Here is an 18,420-nt window from a genome sequence, read left to right on the forward strand (position 1 = left end):
TAACCTAAATTGGATCTTTTCCCTTTGTGCCCCCCCCGCCCCCCAGCATGTTATGCAACCCCCAGTTACGGAGCACGTGTCATTACATAGTAAATCATTAGGTAAAAATATGGCACGTGCGTCTGGGGGTGCAAATAATATGCACTCGCTAAGCTGGGCGGGTGGGGGGGGGGGGGGGCACAAACGGAAAAATCCCCAAAATCATAGTACTCTAATTATTTAATATTCTACCCGTATTTTAATGTAACCTACCGCCATTCAATAATCCTGAAAATAGAAAACATTAGTTCAAATCAATTGACCTTCAAACAATTCAAAACTGAGAAGTTTGACAAACAGGCTAATTAGAATGCAAGCAAATATGACATTTATACTCTTTGCGTGCAAGCATTGGTTAAATCGTTGACACCCCCCCCCCCTCGGCTCCCACCTCTCGCCATCAATTCAAGACTATTTTAAGTAATTTTAATCAGTATATGCTTCAGCGAAAAAGATAACAAGGGTAACGATTAAATCTCTATTTAGGTTTCCCTTAATAATACCCAGAAAACTTGACACTTTCTAAATATTCAAGATTAATGTTACTCAAAGGCGCATTGTTTGAAAATTAAGCAAAGGAGGCTAAAATGGGGGGGGGGGGGTTAGGAACCAAATTTTGTAAGAAACGACAAAAAGTTGAATTTATGTGAGAGCGTTGTAAGGTTGTGATTTTTTTTAATTCAGCGGAAAAAGCTTACATAATAATAATAACTCAATATTTTTGAAAAGTGCCTAAATTAGTTAAGAAATGCGATATTTCAGACCATTTAAGAGACGATTATGAAAGAATTTTGCGGTCAGCAGTATTTTTCATCAGCGCATATCATCTCATTTCTTTCATAACATCTGAAAAAAGTTACCAATGGTGAATTTTGATCGAATGAAGTAGCAGCTTTGAAACACGGATCCAAAATTCAGTTTGGAGTTTAAAATTTTGCCTTTTATCTTTCGGTTCACACCTTTGAAACCCAAAAATGTCAAAAAGTTTTAATGATTGACTTTCACAGCTAGACACGAAACAAATTCTCGTTCAAAAATGTCGTTGCCGATATTTCTATTCTACTCAAAACATGTAGTTAAAGCTAATTAGAACAAACGCAATTCTGTCAAAATGGCGTATTTTGAGCCAATTAAAGCTACAAATTTGACATAAAATACGGACAAATAGTCTTTCGCTATTATCTGTTGTAAAACCAGGCTTAAAAAGGAAGCTATCAAGATAAAATTCCGGTCGGGGACATTTTGTGCGCCCACAGTAAGGCGTACAACTAAGGAAAAGTTGGTTTGATTGACGCGTGAATGAAACTGGGAAAAGAGCAGTCAAAATACTTTTGCGCATTTCAAGTTATTTCACGTTGTTCTTTTTGCTGTTCAGACCGATTAGATTGTGTTCATGCTTTGATAGCGATTCCATTGTAGCCGCGAATTGAAGAATTTGGGATTTTAATGGATTTGAAAGAGCTTAGACGCAATTGATTTACGCTAAATCGCTCCAGTTTATAGGAGACGTTATAATACTTGTTAGTATTTTTGACTATAACCAAACTGTCCCAAATAACAATGACTTTAGAAATGTGTCAGCTTAAATATTCATTTACAATACAAATAACGTCTGAGAAGTATTTTTTAAGTTTTCCTAATTTGGGAAAACAGAAAAATATTTACAAGACACAAAAGGGTGGATGTGGTAAAATGAGCAATGAGCCGCTACTATATTTAAAACAGCGCGATGCATTTTCGGAATTCAATTTTAATCAAAGCCCAAAAATAGAAAAATATATTATTGAGAAATTGCTTAGCAAAAAAAAACAATTTCTTATACCATAGTACTTTTTGCTGCCGAAATCAGCACCTCCTTTTAAACTTTTTCCGCACTGCAAAAACTTTTCTCTCGGAACAGTGAAACAAATCAGTGAGAACAGAATAGAGAGAACCGGGCTCTCAGTCGCTTATTAGCAAACTTTTTTTAGCAAAATGACCCATCAATTCACATCTTGACTTGTGACCTTGTGATTCATTATACACGAAGAACTGAAAATTTTGCTCCGACAAAACTGGCAATTTGCAACGTGCGGACCATGCCGACAATCTCGTACGTAATAAACCGAACATAGAGAACATAGCAATTTTTTACGTTCTTAGACTCGAACCTATCGACATACAATCTAAACTCGGGTCTAAATTTTCCTTATATCTAAGTCAAAGGACACCATCGAAACCAATGAGATCAAAGCTTTTGTAACATTTGAAAAGGAACTGTTGATTTATTTCAAATTGGTGTCGTTCTTGTTCCGTACTCTGGATAACGAAATTGTCGTGGTCGATGACACTGAACAAAAGATTTCAATAAGTTGAAATTCGAATTAAATTTTGAACTGAAATGTACAAAAATTAGCTCATATTTAAAGGACAGAAAAATTAGCCTTTTTCAAAATATACGAAGAAAAATTAGATTAGCTGAAAACAAAGTACTTGGTTGGCATGTAAATAGATCTAAATTCAGAATGCCGGCATGATTTTCTATTTTAGGGGTCTTGATCAAAATGTTACATTCATGGTTATACTAATTCCTTCATGGGAGTCTGGAAGAATTAGGGTTTCACTCACTTCATCAGTTGGAGGTTAGAGGAAGTTTCAATGAACTCTGAATCAAGTTTCTATGGGCAGGTGAATTTTACTTCTGACATCTGACTGATAGGTCAATAAGATAAAAATAAATAATATCAGGGCAAAAAATGAACCCAGATTAGTTTTATGGCCATTGCACATCAACAGAGCTGTAGATTTCGTCAGGAACGTTTTTCGTTTGTGTTCTGAATGTTTAACAAAGATAACTTCTTAATTTCTGTAGGCTCTTTCGAAACCATCTAATCACACCCACAATAGGTTCTCCAAATCTATCTGACTGCTTTCATCTTCTTGTCGAAGTTCACGAAGCCTCTGATGATTCAGGTTGTGGTTGCTCTACAGCTGACTTTGCTGTAGAAGCATATTCTTATTGTGTTGGTCGCACATCTGTGATTCTGAGTGAGATGTGGTACTCTCAACTGGTGATTGAGTTTCCACATTGTCCTCAACTAGTCAGACAATTTGATTGTCGGTCGTTAAAATAGTTAGATTTGAGTTTTCGGGATTCTTGAAATGTGTTCTAGCCTCTTCTGAAGATGAAAGTCCCAGGCTTTTGTCTTTTGATTGGCCTTAAATAGAAAGGGTTCGCCTCAAGTCAAAACCTGCTTGTAGTCTAGCTCTGCGTTCCAGAGTTGTTCAACTGGAGTTCAGCTTCTCGTTTTTGAAACGTTGCGTTGTGTCATCAGTGTGCCTTTTGCTTGAATGTCCGAAATGACGTGTTGAGATTAGGACTCAGCTTCAACTAGCCCAATGGCGCTTGGATGATAGACAAGTGATTTCACTTTTTTTTATTTCCCATTAATTTTTACCTCTGTTTAAGGTTGCCACTACCAATTCTGGACCATTATGAGATACTAAATTCTTAGGTAATCCAAATCATGCAAAAATTTGACTGTGGTAGGATAAAATTTGGTCGTTTCGGACATTCTATGTGCCACTGTTTAAGCTTCTATCCGAACCAAACCCACTTCAACAATTACTAAATTTTTATCTTTGTTCTAGTGTAATTCCAGTCCATCTGGAGCGCATGCCAAACGCCGGCTGCTTGCCACGTAGTTTTGACCTATCGAAACCGACGCCCATCAGAGCTATTGCCTATCTTGGGATTCTATTGCAAAGTGATATTTGAGTGGTTCGTGATCAGTGTTTAGGACAAATCGTCTTCCAAGCAGAAACTGTTTCAATCTTTTGACCACAAAGACAATTGCCAAAGCTTCCCTCTCTGCTTTTGAATATTTTGGCTCTGCTGGAATCAGTGTTTTCTGGACATAGATTACTTGGTGTCTTTCTGGCCAAAGAACACCGCCGACTGTTTCTTCAGAGGCGTAAGTAGAAACTGTGACATCTCTTTGCGAATTGTAATTCTGTACACGGGAGATAGCACATAACTCATTTATTATGTTGATGAAGGTTTTGTTTGAGCTTGCTGCTCTTGCTATTCGATAACCTAACCAACTATTAGAGTTGTTTGTTGTTAGTTGGTGTTTTTCAATTTTGATATTTTTGACATGTTTGGAATATGGCTCTAATTCGTCCTCAGAGTTCGAGTATCCAAATAACTCTCCCTTTCTCTGGTTATGGAAATAGTGCTAAAAATTTTTTTAAGTTAGTCCATTGCAAGCAGATCAACTTGTATTTATTTGCAACCTATTTCTTTCAATTTGCAATTTTCAAAGAAAAATCGCAGAACTTATTTGGTCTTAGAAACCTCACTGCGTTTAATTAAAATATTCGATTGTTCGGTATCTCCTCTCTGCATTCAGATACAAAATGGTTATCAATGAAGAGTTCTTAAAGTTTTGAAGTTTTTCAAAAGGAACATATTTTTTCAGTTTGAACATATGTATTTAAACGGAACAGAGCTTTGCAAAATGAACTGAGTTTTTTGAAATGAACAGTTTTTTAAAAAAGATATTTTTAAAATGAACAGATGTAAATAAAAAGGAAGAGAGCTCTTTTTAATTGAACATATATCGATATGTTTAAAAAGGATATCTAAATTTGTCAAAATTTATACTTCAGTTGGAGTTTTCACTGTTGGATTATACTAAGCAGACACAAAATGTTGATTTTTATTGCTCATTTCATCATTCATATTTATATGATAGCGTTATCGCAAGTTCAATTTGAATAAATTAGTTGCTTCACAGCGCCAAAAATTTTTGTGAAACCTCACATTTTACCAGAAAACTTTTAAATGCTTCAATCTTGTTTTGATCAAGTTGACACAAAATTTTTCCCAATTTCTCAAGAGCTTCAAACAATAGAGGAAGCAATTAGCTGTTGAAGTTTGAAAAGAGTTCAAAGTCTTTTCAAAATTGATGAAAAGTATTTGAAATCACTCCAACTCTTGCCTTCCATTATTGACTTCCTCCTTTTAACAAGATATTGATTACTGCTTTTTGTATTCAAATTCTCTCACTTCATTCACTTGTTTGTACTTGTGTTGAAAAAAATGGATAAAGATATTTTCTAAAAGTATTTTTTAATTTCGTTAACGCATTCGAAATTTTTTTCTAGCCTCCCCAGTTAGACGATTGAAATATATATTTTTTCACTTTTTAAACTAGATATCTAGTTAAAGACAAGTTTCAACGCGTTACTCGATCGTTATATCCAATATTAGCTCAGCAACATTTTCGATAACTAATCATTTTTTTGAAAATTTATAAGACTATAAGCATTTTGTATAATTCGGGAAGAAAGTTACTAAATTATACTTCAATCTACTGATACAAAATAAAAACAGAAATACTATATATAAAGACAATTTTGGGCAGGGAGTGATGCGTCTATTCTATAGCTGATGGTTAACGTAGAGTTGAAGAGGGGGGGGGGGGGGGGGGGGGTTCGGTCATTATAGTTCGGCGATGCTTATTTTTTTCTGTTTTCAAGACGTGAACGCTAACATGCACCTTACTCCACACATTTGTAAAGTATGGCGATTGGTGGAAACTGGTTAATGGAATATTTTGATTATAAAAGTGGAATGAGGAGGGGGAGGGGTGGGGGAGGTGTGTGGGGGGGGGGGGGGGGTCTGGGGGGTAAGTTCGCCTCTTTGGCTCTTTAGCTAATTGAGGTCCCTCTACTTAGAAACCCTTGTGTGAACGGATAAGCCACATGCTGGGAATTTTTCAGGCAGTGAAAAGGCTTACTTCCGTTCATGTGAACAGATTTCAACCTAATTGCTATTATATTCATTCTATGTGTCATTTTGTCAATCTTTTTAAGTTATACTCTGTATTTTATAGACTCCTGTATATAGACTTCTGTATTATATAGACTCCTCTATATAGACTTCTGTATTATATAGACTATCATATATACTCTGTATTATCTAACCAAATATCATGAAATCAACTGTTTTTATGCCTATAGATTATATCGCTTAATTATTTTGGGGAAAATTACGCCGATCAAAGATTAGGAAAAATGGAGCGTATAAAATAATACCTATCATTTTAGCGAAACAATTAAATCTGTTCAAAATAAACTTTATAATCTAAGCTTTTACAATATATAGCTAAAATTGACAAAGAGGTATTTGACAATGAAAGGAAAGACTAAATATGAAAACCTATTTTGGGCAAAAATTGATATAGGTCTGGGGTATAAAGTTGGGTGGGGTGGTTATGATGGAGTGGGAGGGGGTGTGAGGTGGTGATTAATAATCGGTGGGTGTTTAAAAGCAAGCCCATTTGACAAAAATATCAAAGCGAATGTTTTGAGAAAACTTGTTCACGACAAAGGCTATTAGAAACGCCCACTTGTTAATCCACACATAATTTACATTTATCAGAGTTTTATGAGGTCACTTCTAACAAAACATAGCTTCAATTTCCTTGAAATAAGACTTTAAGGTAGAAAAGGGGAACAGCTTTTGAGCAAATATTTTGAGAAAAGTTAATCCGTAAAATTTAAGGGTCTATATTATTGATCGGAGTTTGGGAAAAGATTCAAATCGGGTTCAAAGAAGCATGATAACTTTGAATTGTTTAAGATAATTGTTCGTTTTCTAAAGCCTTTTCTCAATGGCAAGTAAAACTCTTACAAAATCCATTAAAGAAAAGTTAGTCAGCTAACTAACAAAACGAAATCCGAAAACCATGACACGATAGAGAAAATGATTAATAAGTAGTAAAAAATACAAAAAAAAGAATATGGAAAGAAAAATTCAACCAAAAACCAAGTTAAGTTCTTGAAGCTAGTGAGGAGTAGGTACAAATTTTTGTCTGCAATATTTTTGGAAATATGTTCTGGAAAACAAATTTGGAAATAGAACCAAATTTCTACTTCTTGAAAATGAAATTCTAACTATAAAATGTAAATTTTAATGAATTTTATTTCTATCCCGGGTCGAGTACCGAAACTTAAATTCTAAGAACTTGAAAGTTTCCTACAAGTTCTTACAAGTCGCCTTACAAGTTTTTCTGCAAAATATATTAGTTCTTATAAAACTATCAATCATCGTACCTGAAATTATACGAGAAAGCGATAACCGATCATCTTGTCAATATATTGAAGTTTCGGAAAAAATAGCGAGTTTCGACTCATCTTACATTAATGGTAAAAAAAATAGAATCTGTTAATTACTTTCAGCTTTTCCAAGTAAGAGTCGAAAATACTTTGAAAATATTAATTCCAAAAAATTGAAACCTTTTCCTTGTCGTCAAGTCAATTCAGTGAAGCTGTCTAGATTTTGTATGTTCTTCAATGTATTACTTTACAATATAATATTGAATTTTTTAAAAATATTTAATTACAAATTGCAACCTTTTTTTTGTTTTCGCACTTTTAAAAACTGACTGTTAACTTTTTCATACGGCCAATAAGACTTTTGTTTTTATTAATGAAGGAAACCAATGTTCAGATCCCCTAGAATATGAGTTCACTTGCTTGAAATATTGCTCGCAATTTTAGAAAAAAAAGCAACGGTTAAAAAAATTATTCTCAACAAAACGTGCTATAGGCGAAAAATTACAACAGGCAAAGAATGCACAAGTTTAAAGGAAAAAATGTGCTTTACAGAACCTGGATTCTGATAGGAGGTTCTAAACAGTCAAACTAAGAAAATTTAGCAGTAATTATAAAGATCAAAAACAAAATGCAATCTCTTTTATTGATTTTCAAGATTGGTTATAAATTTGACATAAAATTTGGCCAAAAACAAAAAACAGGTCATTAGTTTTTTACCTGATCATGCTAATGCTGATATTATGGGTGCTGTCGAAAAACCAATTGAACGAATTTTATATAAGAGAGACGAATCTGATTTATTTCGGTCAACTTGCTTAGTTTCTATTAATATAGGATATTTCAGACAACAAGAACAAACTATGTATTTCAGTTAGACATAACCTTCAGTCTTCTGAAGTTTTGGGCAGAGTTTTTGTTCAAATTTTTTTTGTGATGTATGAATCAAACCAATTAATTGCTAAACAAAACTTCAACAAACTGTTTTTGTACTGATTTTGTGTTTATTTAGCACTAATAAAAAACGTTTATTAATAATTCTGATGTTAGCTTTTAGGTTGAAAACTCTTAGTTTCTTTTTCAGTTTCATCCGATATTGCTCGAGATGGTGTTTTTAAAAAATACTGGATTTCCTGTAATTACAGTTTTATTATAGTTCCATAAAGTGTACATCATTTCCCGGGTCAAGGCGTCAACGGTCAAAACTTAAAAATGCAACCAAAAAAGCAATGAATGAGATGCATGGTTGTAAGATATGCCGTTTTTAGCGTTGAATGCGATGAAAATAAAATTCCCGTTCAAAATCCAACGCCCTACGTCAATTGACCGCCAGAAAATTACTGCAAGTTTTCTGCTGTAATTTTCTTTAAAAAATGCTGTTTTTAGCAGAAAAATTCACTGCTAGGAACCGACAAAAATTTGCCGCTAAAATCCGCCAATCCTGAAATTATCGAACGCATGTGTTTTTCATAAAGGTGAGTGAATCTGATTGAAATTTAACAGCAACAGCCTAGGAGTTAGTGATTGGTGGTGGAGCGGAAGATGAAGTGGCTGACAAGCAGGAGGATAGAATGGGAAAACCGGATTCCAATTTTTTTGGTAAGAATTGCGTTGAAACCAAAAATTTCCGTGCTAAAAGCCGCAAAATTTCAGCGCTAAGAACCGCAATTCCTACAAAAATTTACCGCTTTCACCGCATTCATCGCTAAAAAGATGCGGGCGTCTTGCGGTAACTTTTTCAACTGCTGTTCACCGCATTTTTTAAATTTTTTTCTCGACAAAATCTCGACCAGGTTTTTACAGAATTATAAAAGTGTACATTGAAAAACACTAACTAATTGTTTACCAAAAGTATTTAGAAGCCGATCTCACTTAAGCTTCAATTCTCAGCAATGGTTAATGGCTAGAAGTTTTACTCCATGCGATTATGTAGCAAGCATTAAAACAATCACTTGCACATTTTAAAATGCCGAAAGTCTGCAGTGCCAATAGTTAAAATGCCAGAAGTTGCTACATAGCCAGAAGTTGACATCCGTTGACTTTCGTCATTTTAAAACGTGCGCGTTTCGTGTTTTAAGCATGGTTAAGTGACTCTGCAGAACTCACTTCGAAATTCTGACTCAATATCTTGAATCGCTTCACGGCTCTCGATTCACGGCTCTCGATAAACGCAAGAAGTTCTCAATGACTTCAAGCAGAGTCACTTAACCATTACATAAAAAAATATATCTAAAAATCTTTTTGGCTGAGCACATTGTCAATTTTTAATGTTTTAAATAGACTTATTGAACAAATAATCGTGAACAAAGTTTCAACTTTCCAACCCCATATACCATTTTTTAAAATATTATGCCCCATATACAATTTATTACAATATTATGCCCCATATACAATTTACAATGTCATGCAGCACGTTGATATGAAACAGTAGCACGTGCGCGTGCACTCAAGGAGCTTAAGAGTTATATTTTTGCCCATTAAAACAGTGGGACAAAACAGATTCGAATTTTGTTCCGACCCACTGTTGTTCCGACCAATTGGGTTTTGTTTTTGTTCAGACAATTTTAGCCGATCGATATAATATTCGTAGAGAGTTGTGAGTGGTATCATTAGAAAGCTCGTCAAGCGTAGAAAATGAAATCTTCAATTTTCGTTTTTTTTTAAAGTGAGTTATCGAGATTTAGAGTTTTCTGAATAGTAGACATAATTCAGCTGTTTTTGTTCACATTTTCGGTATTTATGACAAAATTTTCGTCAATTTTGCTAAATTATTTTAAAATTGTTAACTCTAGTGTTATAAATTTTATTTCTAAAGGTAGATGAGGGTCGCTGAACTGTTTTATCCGAGTCTTTTGTCCAGAATTTAATTTAAATTTTTCCAAAAACTAAACAATTTTTCGTCAAAAATGGGAGCAAAATTGATTCCTTAGTGCACTTGCTTTAAACTTGCTGGACGTAGAAACCTTAGAACTCCAACGAAAAAAGAGCTAGTTATTCTCCTGCTGGCTTTCAGAGTCTTCTGGAACTATTACTTTGCCAGAATTTTGCAAATTTAAACTCCATAATTATACAAAAAAAATGCATTATATTATTTTTGACAAACTGTAAAGCTTTGCATAAAAATTGATCTATTTGCCAAACATTCAAACAACTGAGTTTTTTGTAAGAAGCGCAGCAATATCTGGGCTGGTCTGGACCTCACCATATCCTTACGATAAGAAAAATTTCAATGGAGCGTGACCTTTTTTTTTTCAAAACACTTCCGCTATCTAAATGTTTTTATGAAAATTACTGACAAAAATTTCAAATCAGAGCTCATTAATCAAATACACTATTTACAATAAACACGGCCCAACGAGATTATTTTATGACTTCTGAGTTAAGCTCATGAGTTTTGTGGATCTGACCATTTTTTTCGCAAAAGTTTTTGGACTTCTTGAGTTTTGCTTTCATTTGTTTTAATTTTGTAGCCCAATGACTTATTGTCCCCAATCAAAGATCCTGTTAGCGTCTTAGAAGGTTTAAATGACCCAAGACATCTCTTTTATTTGTTATCTAACGTCTGTTATGAATTTGAATACAATTTTTTAAGGAAAATATTGGTGATTTTTTGAAGTTTGTCACCATTTTATCTTATTTCTCTCAACTTCGTTTACAGCCTCAGAAGAAACAGACAGAACTCAATTTCCTGTGATAATTAAATTAATGCCGGTATCAGTTTCATTGTCAACTAATGGTTTCTTTGTTTTGACACTACGCCTTTTCAACTTTTTTTATTTTTGAGCATAATTTCTTATTTTATGAGTTCATTTTGTTTCCTTGTCGATTCATCACTTTATTGACAAGTCCAATTGAAGAAATTCAATTGAGGGAAAATTCACAGAGTTCCAAAAAAGCGTATCTGGATAGGTTAAATGTTTTTATTGAAACGATTATGGTTTTTGGGCTGAGACAGTGTTATCTCACAAAATTTTGTGGATTTCATTTTGTTTTTGACTATTTTTGTCTTTCTTTTCGTTGTTGTACGCCATATAGCTGATAACAATTTTTGTTGTCATATCTACATAGTCCATTTTATAAGGAAGACTCGTTGACGTTAAAGATGAGGAGAAAGTAACTGTTTGCAGTCCTTGCAGGTATTATCCTTTAATTATAGTACCTTGAACAGTGTGACGTCGTAAAAATTGTTTGAAGTTTTGGCTTTTTTTACTGTTTGTTGTTTGTTTGTGGGATCGTGACGGAGTCTCAATATTAACAAGCCCAATTGGCTTCCTGATGTGTTGTATGCAACTTAGTCCATCGCTCTTTGTTGAAAGCTTAAGTCTGCTTTGACTTTTGAAAAGATTTATTTTCGAAATATATATGAGTTTTCGATCTTCCTCATTTTTTAAATAGTTTTTCGGTCAAATTTTTGCCCCTTCTCTGTAAACACAGGTCACAACTCGTTTCCAGTGAGCTATAAATTAATCTTTATAACAGTTTTAATTTCAAAGATTGATATCTCAGCTTTTGTTACTGCTGTTACTACGAAATTTCATAAAATGTTTGAGATTTTTATCAATTTATACATCAAAGTATTTTTGCTTTCTTTTAATAACAACTTATAAAATTATTCTAAGGTCCACTTAGTTTCAAAATTTTGCGCAATTGAACAATGGATAATGTCTGAATTGCTTCCTATTGAGATATAAATGAACATCTTAGTGATTTCAGTTGGTATCTGATGACATTAATAACTGTGAAATTAAAGGTTTTTTAAAAAAAGTATTTTCGAACTTCGCACCTCTTTGCTCTTTTTGCCAACCTGTTATTCAGTGGCACTGAGTACATGTCCCGTATCTTTTCTAATGAAGTCTAGGTTAAGTTTTTTGTTTAGGTTTTATCTGATACGAGTCTGATTTTGTGATGATTTTAATTATCATAGACATCGAGTTTTGGTCGTAATTAATGTTTGTTTTTTTGTTTTTTATTATTGTCCTTTCTACTAGTCCTATTATCAACAACTTTCCTATCTTCTCATCATTTGGTAGCCAATTAATTCAAGAATTTGGATGAGCGGGGTCGGAACATTATGTGCGTACGCACATCACCGAGCCGCCTTGTTGTCTTTATTAGCGTCTGTGAACCAATCAAAACGCGCTTTTACACTCAATATAGCTTGTATATCCTTATAAGAGTACGGACAAAAATCATAATACCTTATACCATTTTAGAGGAGTAAACTAATGACTATAGATGTTCCTGGGAGGGATCGATTCCGAAAGTTGTCGTCAATATTGTACTTACTGGAATCGGGAGATATAGAAGGTGCCACTGGTGTTGACCTTTTGAATGCCAGAGCATTCTTTGAGTTCCTCGGATCCTGAAATGAGGCTGTGCAGCTGAGATTGGCAGGGTGACCTTTCGTCACATATTGTGTAGACTCTGCTTCCAACTCTATCGTATCTGCAAACAAATTAGCGTCTTTCCTATTACGCCCCCCCCCCCCACCACCAAAACATAGCCCTCCCTCATTATGATATAATAACCATGATTTCGGGGGGGGGGAGCACGTGCATTACGTAGTAATTCATTTTTTAAAAAAATGGCACGTGTGTCAGGGGGTTGCAAATAATATGCACCCACTAAGCTGGGGGCAAAAACGGAAAATAGCCATTTTTTTTTTCACCGCATTTCACCGCATTTCTTACGAAAATTCACCGCTTGGCTTTAGGTGTGCGGGAACTTACATGGAGCAGTTAGAAACACATCAGCATAATCAGATGGAAGGAGAGTATTTCTACAAATGTACTGTCCCTTCAGTCTCCCCATCACATTACTCCCTCCCCCTCCTCCCCCTGAGTCACGTGACCTGTCCCCTGTCCCCCCTCCTCCTCCTCCAGCAGACATATCACTTGAAATAGGCGGTCTGAAAAGAAAAACAATCAATTCTGTGTTTCACCAAAAAACCGATGATATTTTTTAATAAAACTAATTAACCCTTATTAAACAGATAACATCGCCAAGTAAACCATTACTCAAATCAGTGTGTTCTGCGTAAAAAGAAAAAAAGCAGAAAAAAAGATGAAATTTTTACAGGAATAAAAAAAGTCAAAATGTCTTTCGTTGTGAATAATTTTACTCAAATTAATCAAAGAAAAGGCACTGGATTTTAGCTAGGAAACTCGACCATATAATTTTGGTTTTGCAAGACTTTCTAAATCGTCTCATAGGCCGAAAATCATTAAAGTCCAAACCTGAATATTGTTATAAAATCCTTCAAAATCTCAAAGAGAGCTTGAAATATTCCCCTTAGGTATGAAAAACGTCAAATCTTAAAGAGAATCAGAAACAAACATAAAACAATTGATCAAACGTTTCGTCAGAAAGCATTCAGAAATGAGTTAAACTACACCTCGATGTGTAAGCATTTAACATTTTGGTAAGACTATCTAAGTTAAGACAGTGTTTGTAATTAAAATAAAAAGGAAATATAGAAAATGTTTAAATTTTGTGGCAACCTGCGTGATTCTTCCACACTGATGACGAGTGTCTCTCCTCTATCTGTCAGTCCAACCAGTCCTGTCTTGTTTGCTTCCCAAGGAACTTCCCACCTCAAGAGGGCGTCCGTATCACCTGAAAAAGGCGGAAAAGTTTGAAAACTTTTGAACACATATCTAAATGTTGTTTGTTACTGCCATGGGAACGTTTGCCTGGGCAACTAAAAAAGACACAAAACAAACTGAACAGTAAAAATTATAACTGCACTGCTCATTTAATCATTTAACCACTTTTGCATGCTCAAAATGCGCGCATTTAATTAGGCTCAATTGCGGATTAGAGATAATTTGAATGCGAATAATAGATACCTAAATTGAGCGGAAACATACTACAAGATTTGTTACCTACTTTTTGCACCGATTGTTCTTTTATTTCGCAAAATTGGCGGAACCCCCTTTTGCGAAAAGTAAGATACAAAGGATGTCATCTAATTTCGTTCGCTTTATGTAACTAATTTTCGAGCCAATTCTACTAAGGCGGAAATTTTGGGGTATACCTCTGCACTGTAATGATGATATAACCAGTGTAGTTGTTATACAGCATCCCTTAGCACGTTGCAGAAGAGATGCAACCAGACAAAAATCAGTCGTGATCAGATTTCAGGGAGTTTTTATTAACTTATTATTTTGTTAAAAAATTTTTTAAATGTGCAACCAGTAAGTAAGTTTTCAGGTGTAAATTTAAAACACCTGAAAAATCTCCACTGTAACACATTTATTTCAAATTATCTAGAAACAATTTTTTGGCGAAAAGTGCAAGTCAATAGAGACGTTAACCAAGACTTTAATTTCATTGTTCTCTGAGGAAAAATACCAGTTGTAAAAAAACGAAGCGGAAGAAATCCAGAAACAACACGAAGAGTCGTCTCGGTCAGCAACTACACTTCCAGAGAACCAGTGCACCTCTTAGTAAAAATAAGGATAAAATGAAAAGTTAAATAATCTTGAAAATCAGCCCGGAAACAAACTAATCCAAATAAAGTACAAAAAAAATTATTTCTTGTATAACAGATCTGCTCGTAAAAACCAAACTAATTCTTGATCAAATTGAGAATATTAAAATATTCACAACAATATGAAAGCTTTATTAAGCTCAAAAACTTCTCTAATTTTGAAAGAAAATCGAAAAACTGTAAGAAATTGATCAAAAGGTACAATTTATTTGTGATTCTGATTGAACATCAAAATGCTTTATGCTGACAAAGTTGTACTAAATTGGTGATTAAAAAAATCTTTTGCGCCAAAGTTGTCTTCAAGATCCCAAAAGAGGCAATAAAACAAAAACTTTGGGTGAAAAATCTATATATATATATATATATATATATATATATATATATATATATATATATATATATATATATATATACATATATATATATATATATATATGTGTGTGTGTATGAAAAACCTCCAAATAATGATACTACTTCTATCAGGGACCACGGGTAAAGAACAAAAAGCCTTCTCGATTCGTAATCGGCAATTTTGCTCAAAATTTAAACAACTCGTTTTTCACACATTTCGCTTCCTGCTTCAAACCTACTCCAGTAAAATTGATTTAAAAAGACATTTTTATAATATTCCTAGTCGAGTCGTAAAAGCTCCTCTAAAAGCCATAAAAAGTCAGAAATATAGTAATGCAGATGACTCATAATCAGCCAATTGAAATTTAATTTTCAGACCTTAGGCGAAATTAAACAGGTAGGCTCGCTCATCCAATAAAAACGTAATTCATAAGAACTAAGTCAAGGTTGAAAAACAACAAGGAGGCTCGGTAATGTGCTTTCGCACATTAAATTGCGACCCCGCTCATCTACATTTTTCACTTAAATGTCTACCAAATGAGGACGAGATAAAAAATTAACATATCGACATATCGTTCAACAAACTACTAAAAGAATAAAATTATCTACTCTGTGGCTACCATAATATGACTACCAGAAAAAACGGCAATAAAAATCAAATAGTTACAAATATTAATTACGACCAAAACTCCTTGTCCGTTTTTTGAAAACCACTAATAACCAAATCAAAAGGACATCAGATGAAATTTGTACTAAAAAGATTAACCGGTAATTTGGAACAAAATGTGGGACTTTTCCTCAATGCGACTCGGCAACAAGTCGACTAGAAATGAGCAAAAGCGGCAAAAAGTTATTGAAACGTTGCTTTTTTTCAAAAAGTATTAAATTCGAATTGATTGGAAACAGTAAGCATCAAATGAAATCATTGAGAGAGTCTTTTGTACCTCAATAGAGAACGACTGAGGCCTTTCATTATCCAGGATAGCTCATACGACTACAAAAAGAACGACAAACACAGGCAAAATTTGTACGAAAATTTATGCTCGAAAACGATGTCACCCCAATCAATAAAATATTACGGTGATCACTAAAAACGATAAAAAATCTTCGTTTGCTTTTTTTGCAGGTTACAAAACTTGTAATTCAAATGACGCTCAGTGTTGTGACAATGGGAAAAGAAAACAAAAACCTATAAAAAAGGGGCAAACTTGTAAAACTCACGAAAATTGGTTTTATGAAAACTGGTTGTTCCAAGAAGAAAGACCATTTGAGGAAAATAAAACCGTTATAAAGTGCAAATTGTATTTCAAAAGATAAATGATGTGAATTGTATATAGAGAAGCTTAGCTACTTTTTAAAAGAGATAAAATTGGCAGGTCTCAAAAATCTATCCCTTTTTTTAATAAACACATATATTTTCAAAATGCATAGCCGACAAAAGCTTTCGACTAAAAGAATAGACAGTTTGCCTTGCAAATACTCGTAAAACTAATTGCGACTGTAATTAATGAGACTAAATCAAAAGACCATAAAAAACATTAGAAACAATCTGAACTAATAAGTTTCAAAAACAACTTTACGAAACCACAGTTTTTTTTGAAGCCATTAAACTTCTAATATATTAACTGCGAGAAAATGACATCTTCATTTGCGTCCACTTTGATCATCATAACATCTTTTTGTAAAAAAACTATCACAAAAAGACAACAATAAGAACCACAAAAACTGAAAAGTATCTAAACTCCACAAAACTCTTCTTAAACAAATTGTCTAAGCCCTGGAGACATCATTTAAAAAGTTTAAACAACAGAAAAATTATTGTTTGATTCAACGAAACATTAAAAGAGCTATAAATAAAGAGGCTAATTTACGAAAATGATACAACATTGTAAAATACGAAAAAACGCAAACCAAAACAAAAAGGGATAAGTTGAAGAATACTATTACTCTTTTTTTAGAAATTTAATTCGAAAGTCAAAATAACCATTAGCTATCCACCGATATCTAATATTATCATTTGTTTATCTATGATTGCCTACTGAGACCTTAAATTACACAACATTTGGCATATGACAACAAAATTTAACAACAAATAAGGGGCAAAAATAAAAAAAAAACTCTACCAATTTCTGCAAAAGAACGGTGTCGCAGCCCTTCAAACCATATGTTATGAAAACAAAAAATATGTTCAGTTGCAAATGTTGTTAGGCTTTTTTCAGTTAGATTGTTAAATAATGTGACTATTTACAAAAGAAACAAAAACAACAGCAAAAATGGGCAATTATGCACAAAAATCGGAACATTTTGAACGAAAACTCGTAGTACCAAAAGCAAGAAAACATTCTGTTAAAACAATCGGCCACAAAATTAGTTTTTATTCCATAATGAGGAAAGGGTGACCTGTACTTCCTGAGAATAAGCAAAATGTTGAGTAAAATAAAACAAAAAAATGACAAGATCAAAAAAATCACAGAAATTTCCTCAAAACAAATACTTTCAATAACATAAGAGACATTAGGTAACAACCGAAGGAATAGAAAGGGTTCGCCTGCACCTCTTGTCTAAGCCCTGGAGACATCATTTAAAAAGTTTAAACAACAGAAAAATTATTGTTTGATTCAAGGAAACATTAAAAAGAGCTATAAATAAAGAGGCTAATTTACGAAAATGATACAACATTGTAAAATACGAAAAAACGCAAACCAAAACAAAAAGGGATAAGTTGAAGAATACTATTACTCTTTTTTTAGAAATTTAATTCGAAAGTCAAAATAACCATTAGCTATCCACCGATATCTAATATTATCATTTGTTTATCTATAATTGCCTACTGAGACCTTAAATTACACAATATTTGGCATATGACAAAAAAATTTAACAACAAATAAGGGGCAAAAATAAAAAAAACTCTACCAATTTCTGCAAAAGAACGGTGTCGCAGCCCTTCAAACCATATGTTATGAAAACAAAAAATATGTTCAGTTGCAAATGTTGTTAGGCTTTTTTCAGTTAGATTGTTAAATAACGTGACTATTTACAAAAGAAACAAAAACAACAGCAAAAATGGGCAATTATGCACAAAAATCGGAACATTTTGAACGAAAACTCGTAGTACCAAAAGCAAGAAAACATTCTGTTAAAACAATCGGCCACAAAATTAGTTTTTATTCCATAATGAAGAAAGGGTGACCTGTACTTCCTGAGAATAAGCAAAATGTTGAGTAAAGTAATACAAAAAATTGACAAGATCAAAAAAATCACAGAAATTTCCTTAAAACAAATACTTTCAATAACATAAGAGACATTAGGTAACAACCGAAGGAATAGAAAAGGTTCGCCTGCACCTCTTGAGGAAGAAATTTAGATCACTGAGTGGTTAAACTTAAAAATCACACCGCCAAAAGAATAACAATTGAATGCAAAAGACAAGAATTCAG

At 33.6% G+C, this 18,420-nt stretch overlaps 1 protein-coding gene across 1 annotated transcript in view; it reads right to left on the bottom strand.

Annotated features, from left to right (window-relative positions):
- LOC142354898 (hemicentin-1-like) overlaps positions 1 to 18,420 on the bottom strand; it is a gene marked incomplete at its 3' end in the record, with an annotated part of 51,649 nt that overhangs the window by 19,090 nt on the left and 14,139 nt on the right. Inside the window, exons 3-6 of the mRNA XM_075407234.1 lie at positions 13,641 to 13,755; positions 12,870 to 13,048; positions 12,427 to 12,585; positions 253 to 267 (exon numbers count right to left, since the gene is read on the bottom strand). Of these exons, the coding sequence (XP_075263349.1) occupies positions 253 to 267; positions 12,427 to 12,585; positions 12,870 to 13,048; positions 13,641 to 13,755 (468 nt within the window). The remainder of the gene's footprint in view (positions 1 to 252; positions 268 to 12,426; positions 12,586 to 12,869; positions 13,049 to 13,640; positions 13,756 to 18,420) is intronic.

This window comes from Convolutriloba macropyga, unplaced genomic scaffold (genome assembly GCF_964194025.1).
Source record: "Convolutriloba macropyga unplaced genomic scaffold, txConMacr16.3 SCAFFOLD_442, whole genome shotgun sequence".
NCBI lineage: Eukaryota > Metazoa > Xenacoelomorpha > Acoela > Convolutidae > Convolutriloba > Convolutriloba macropyga.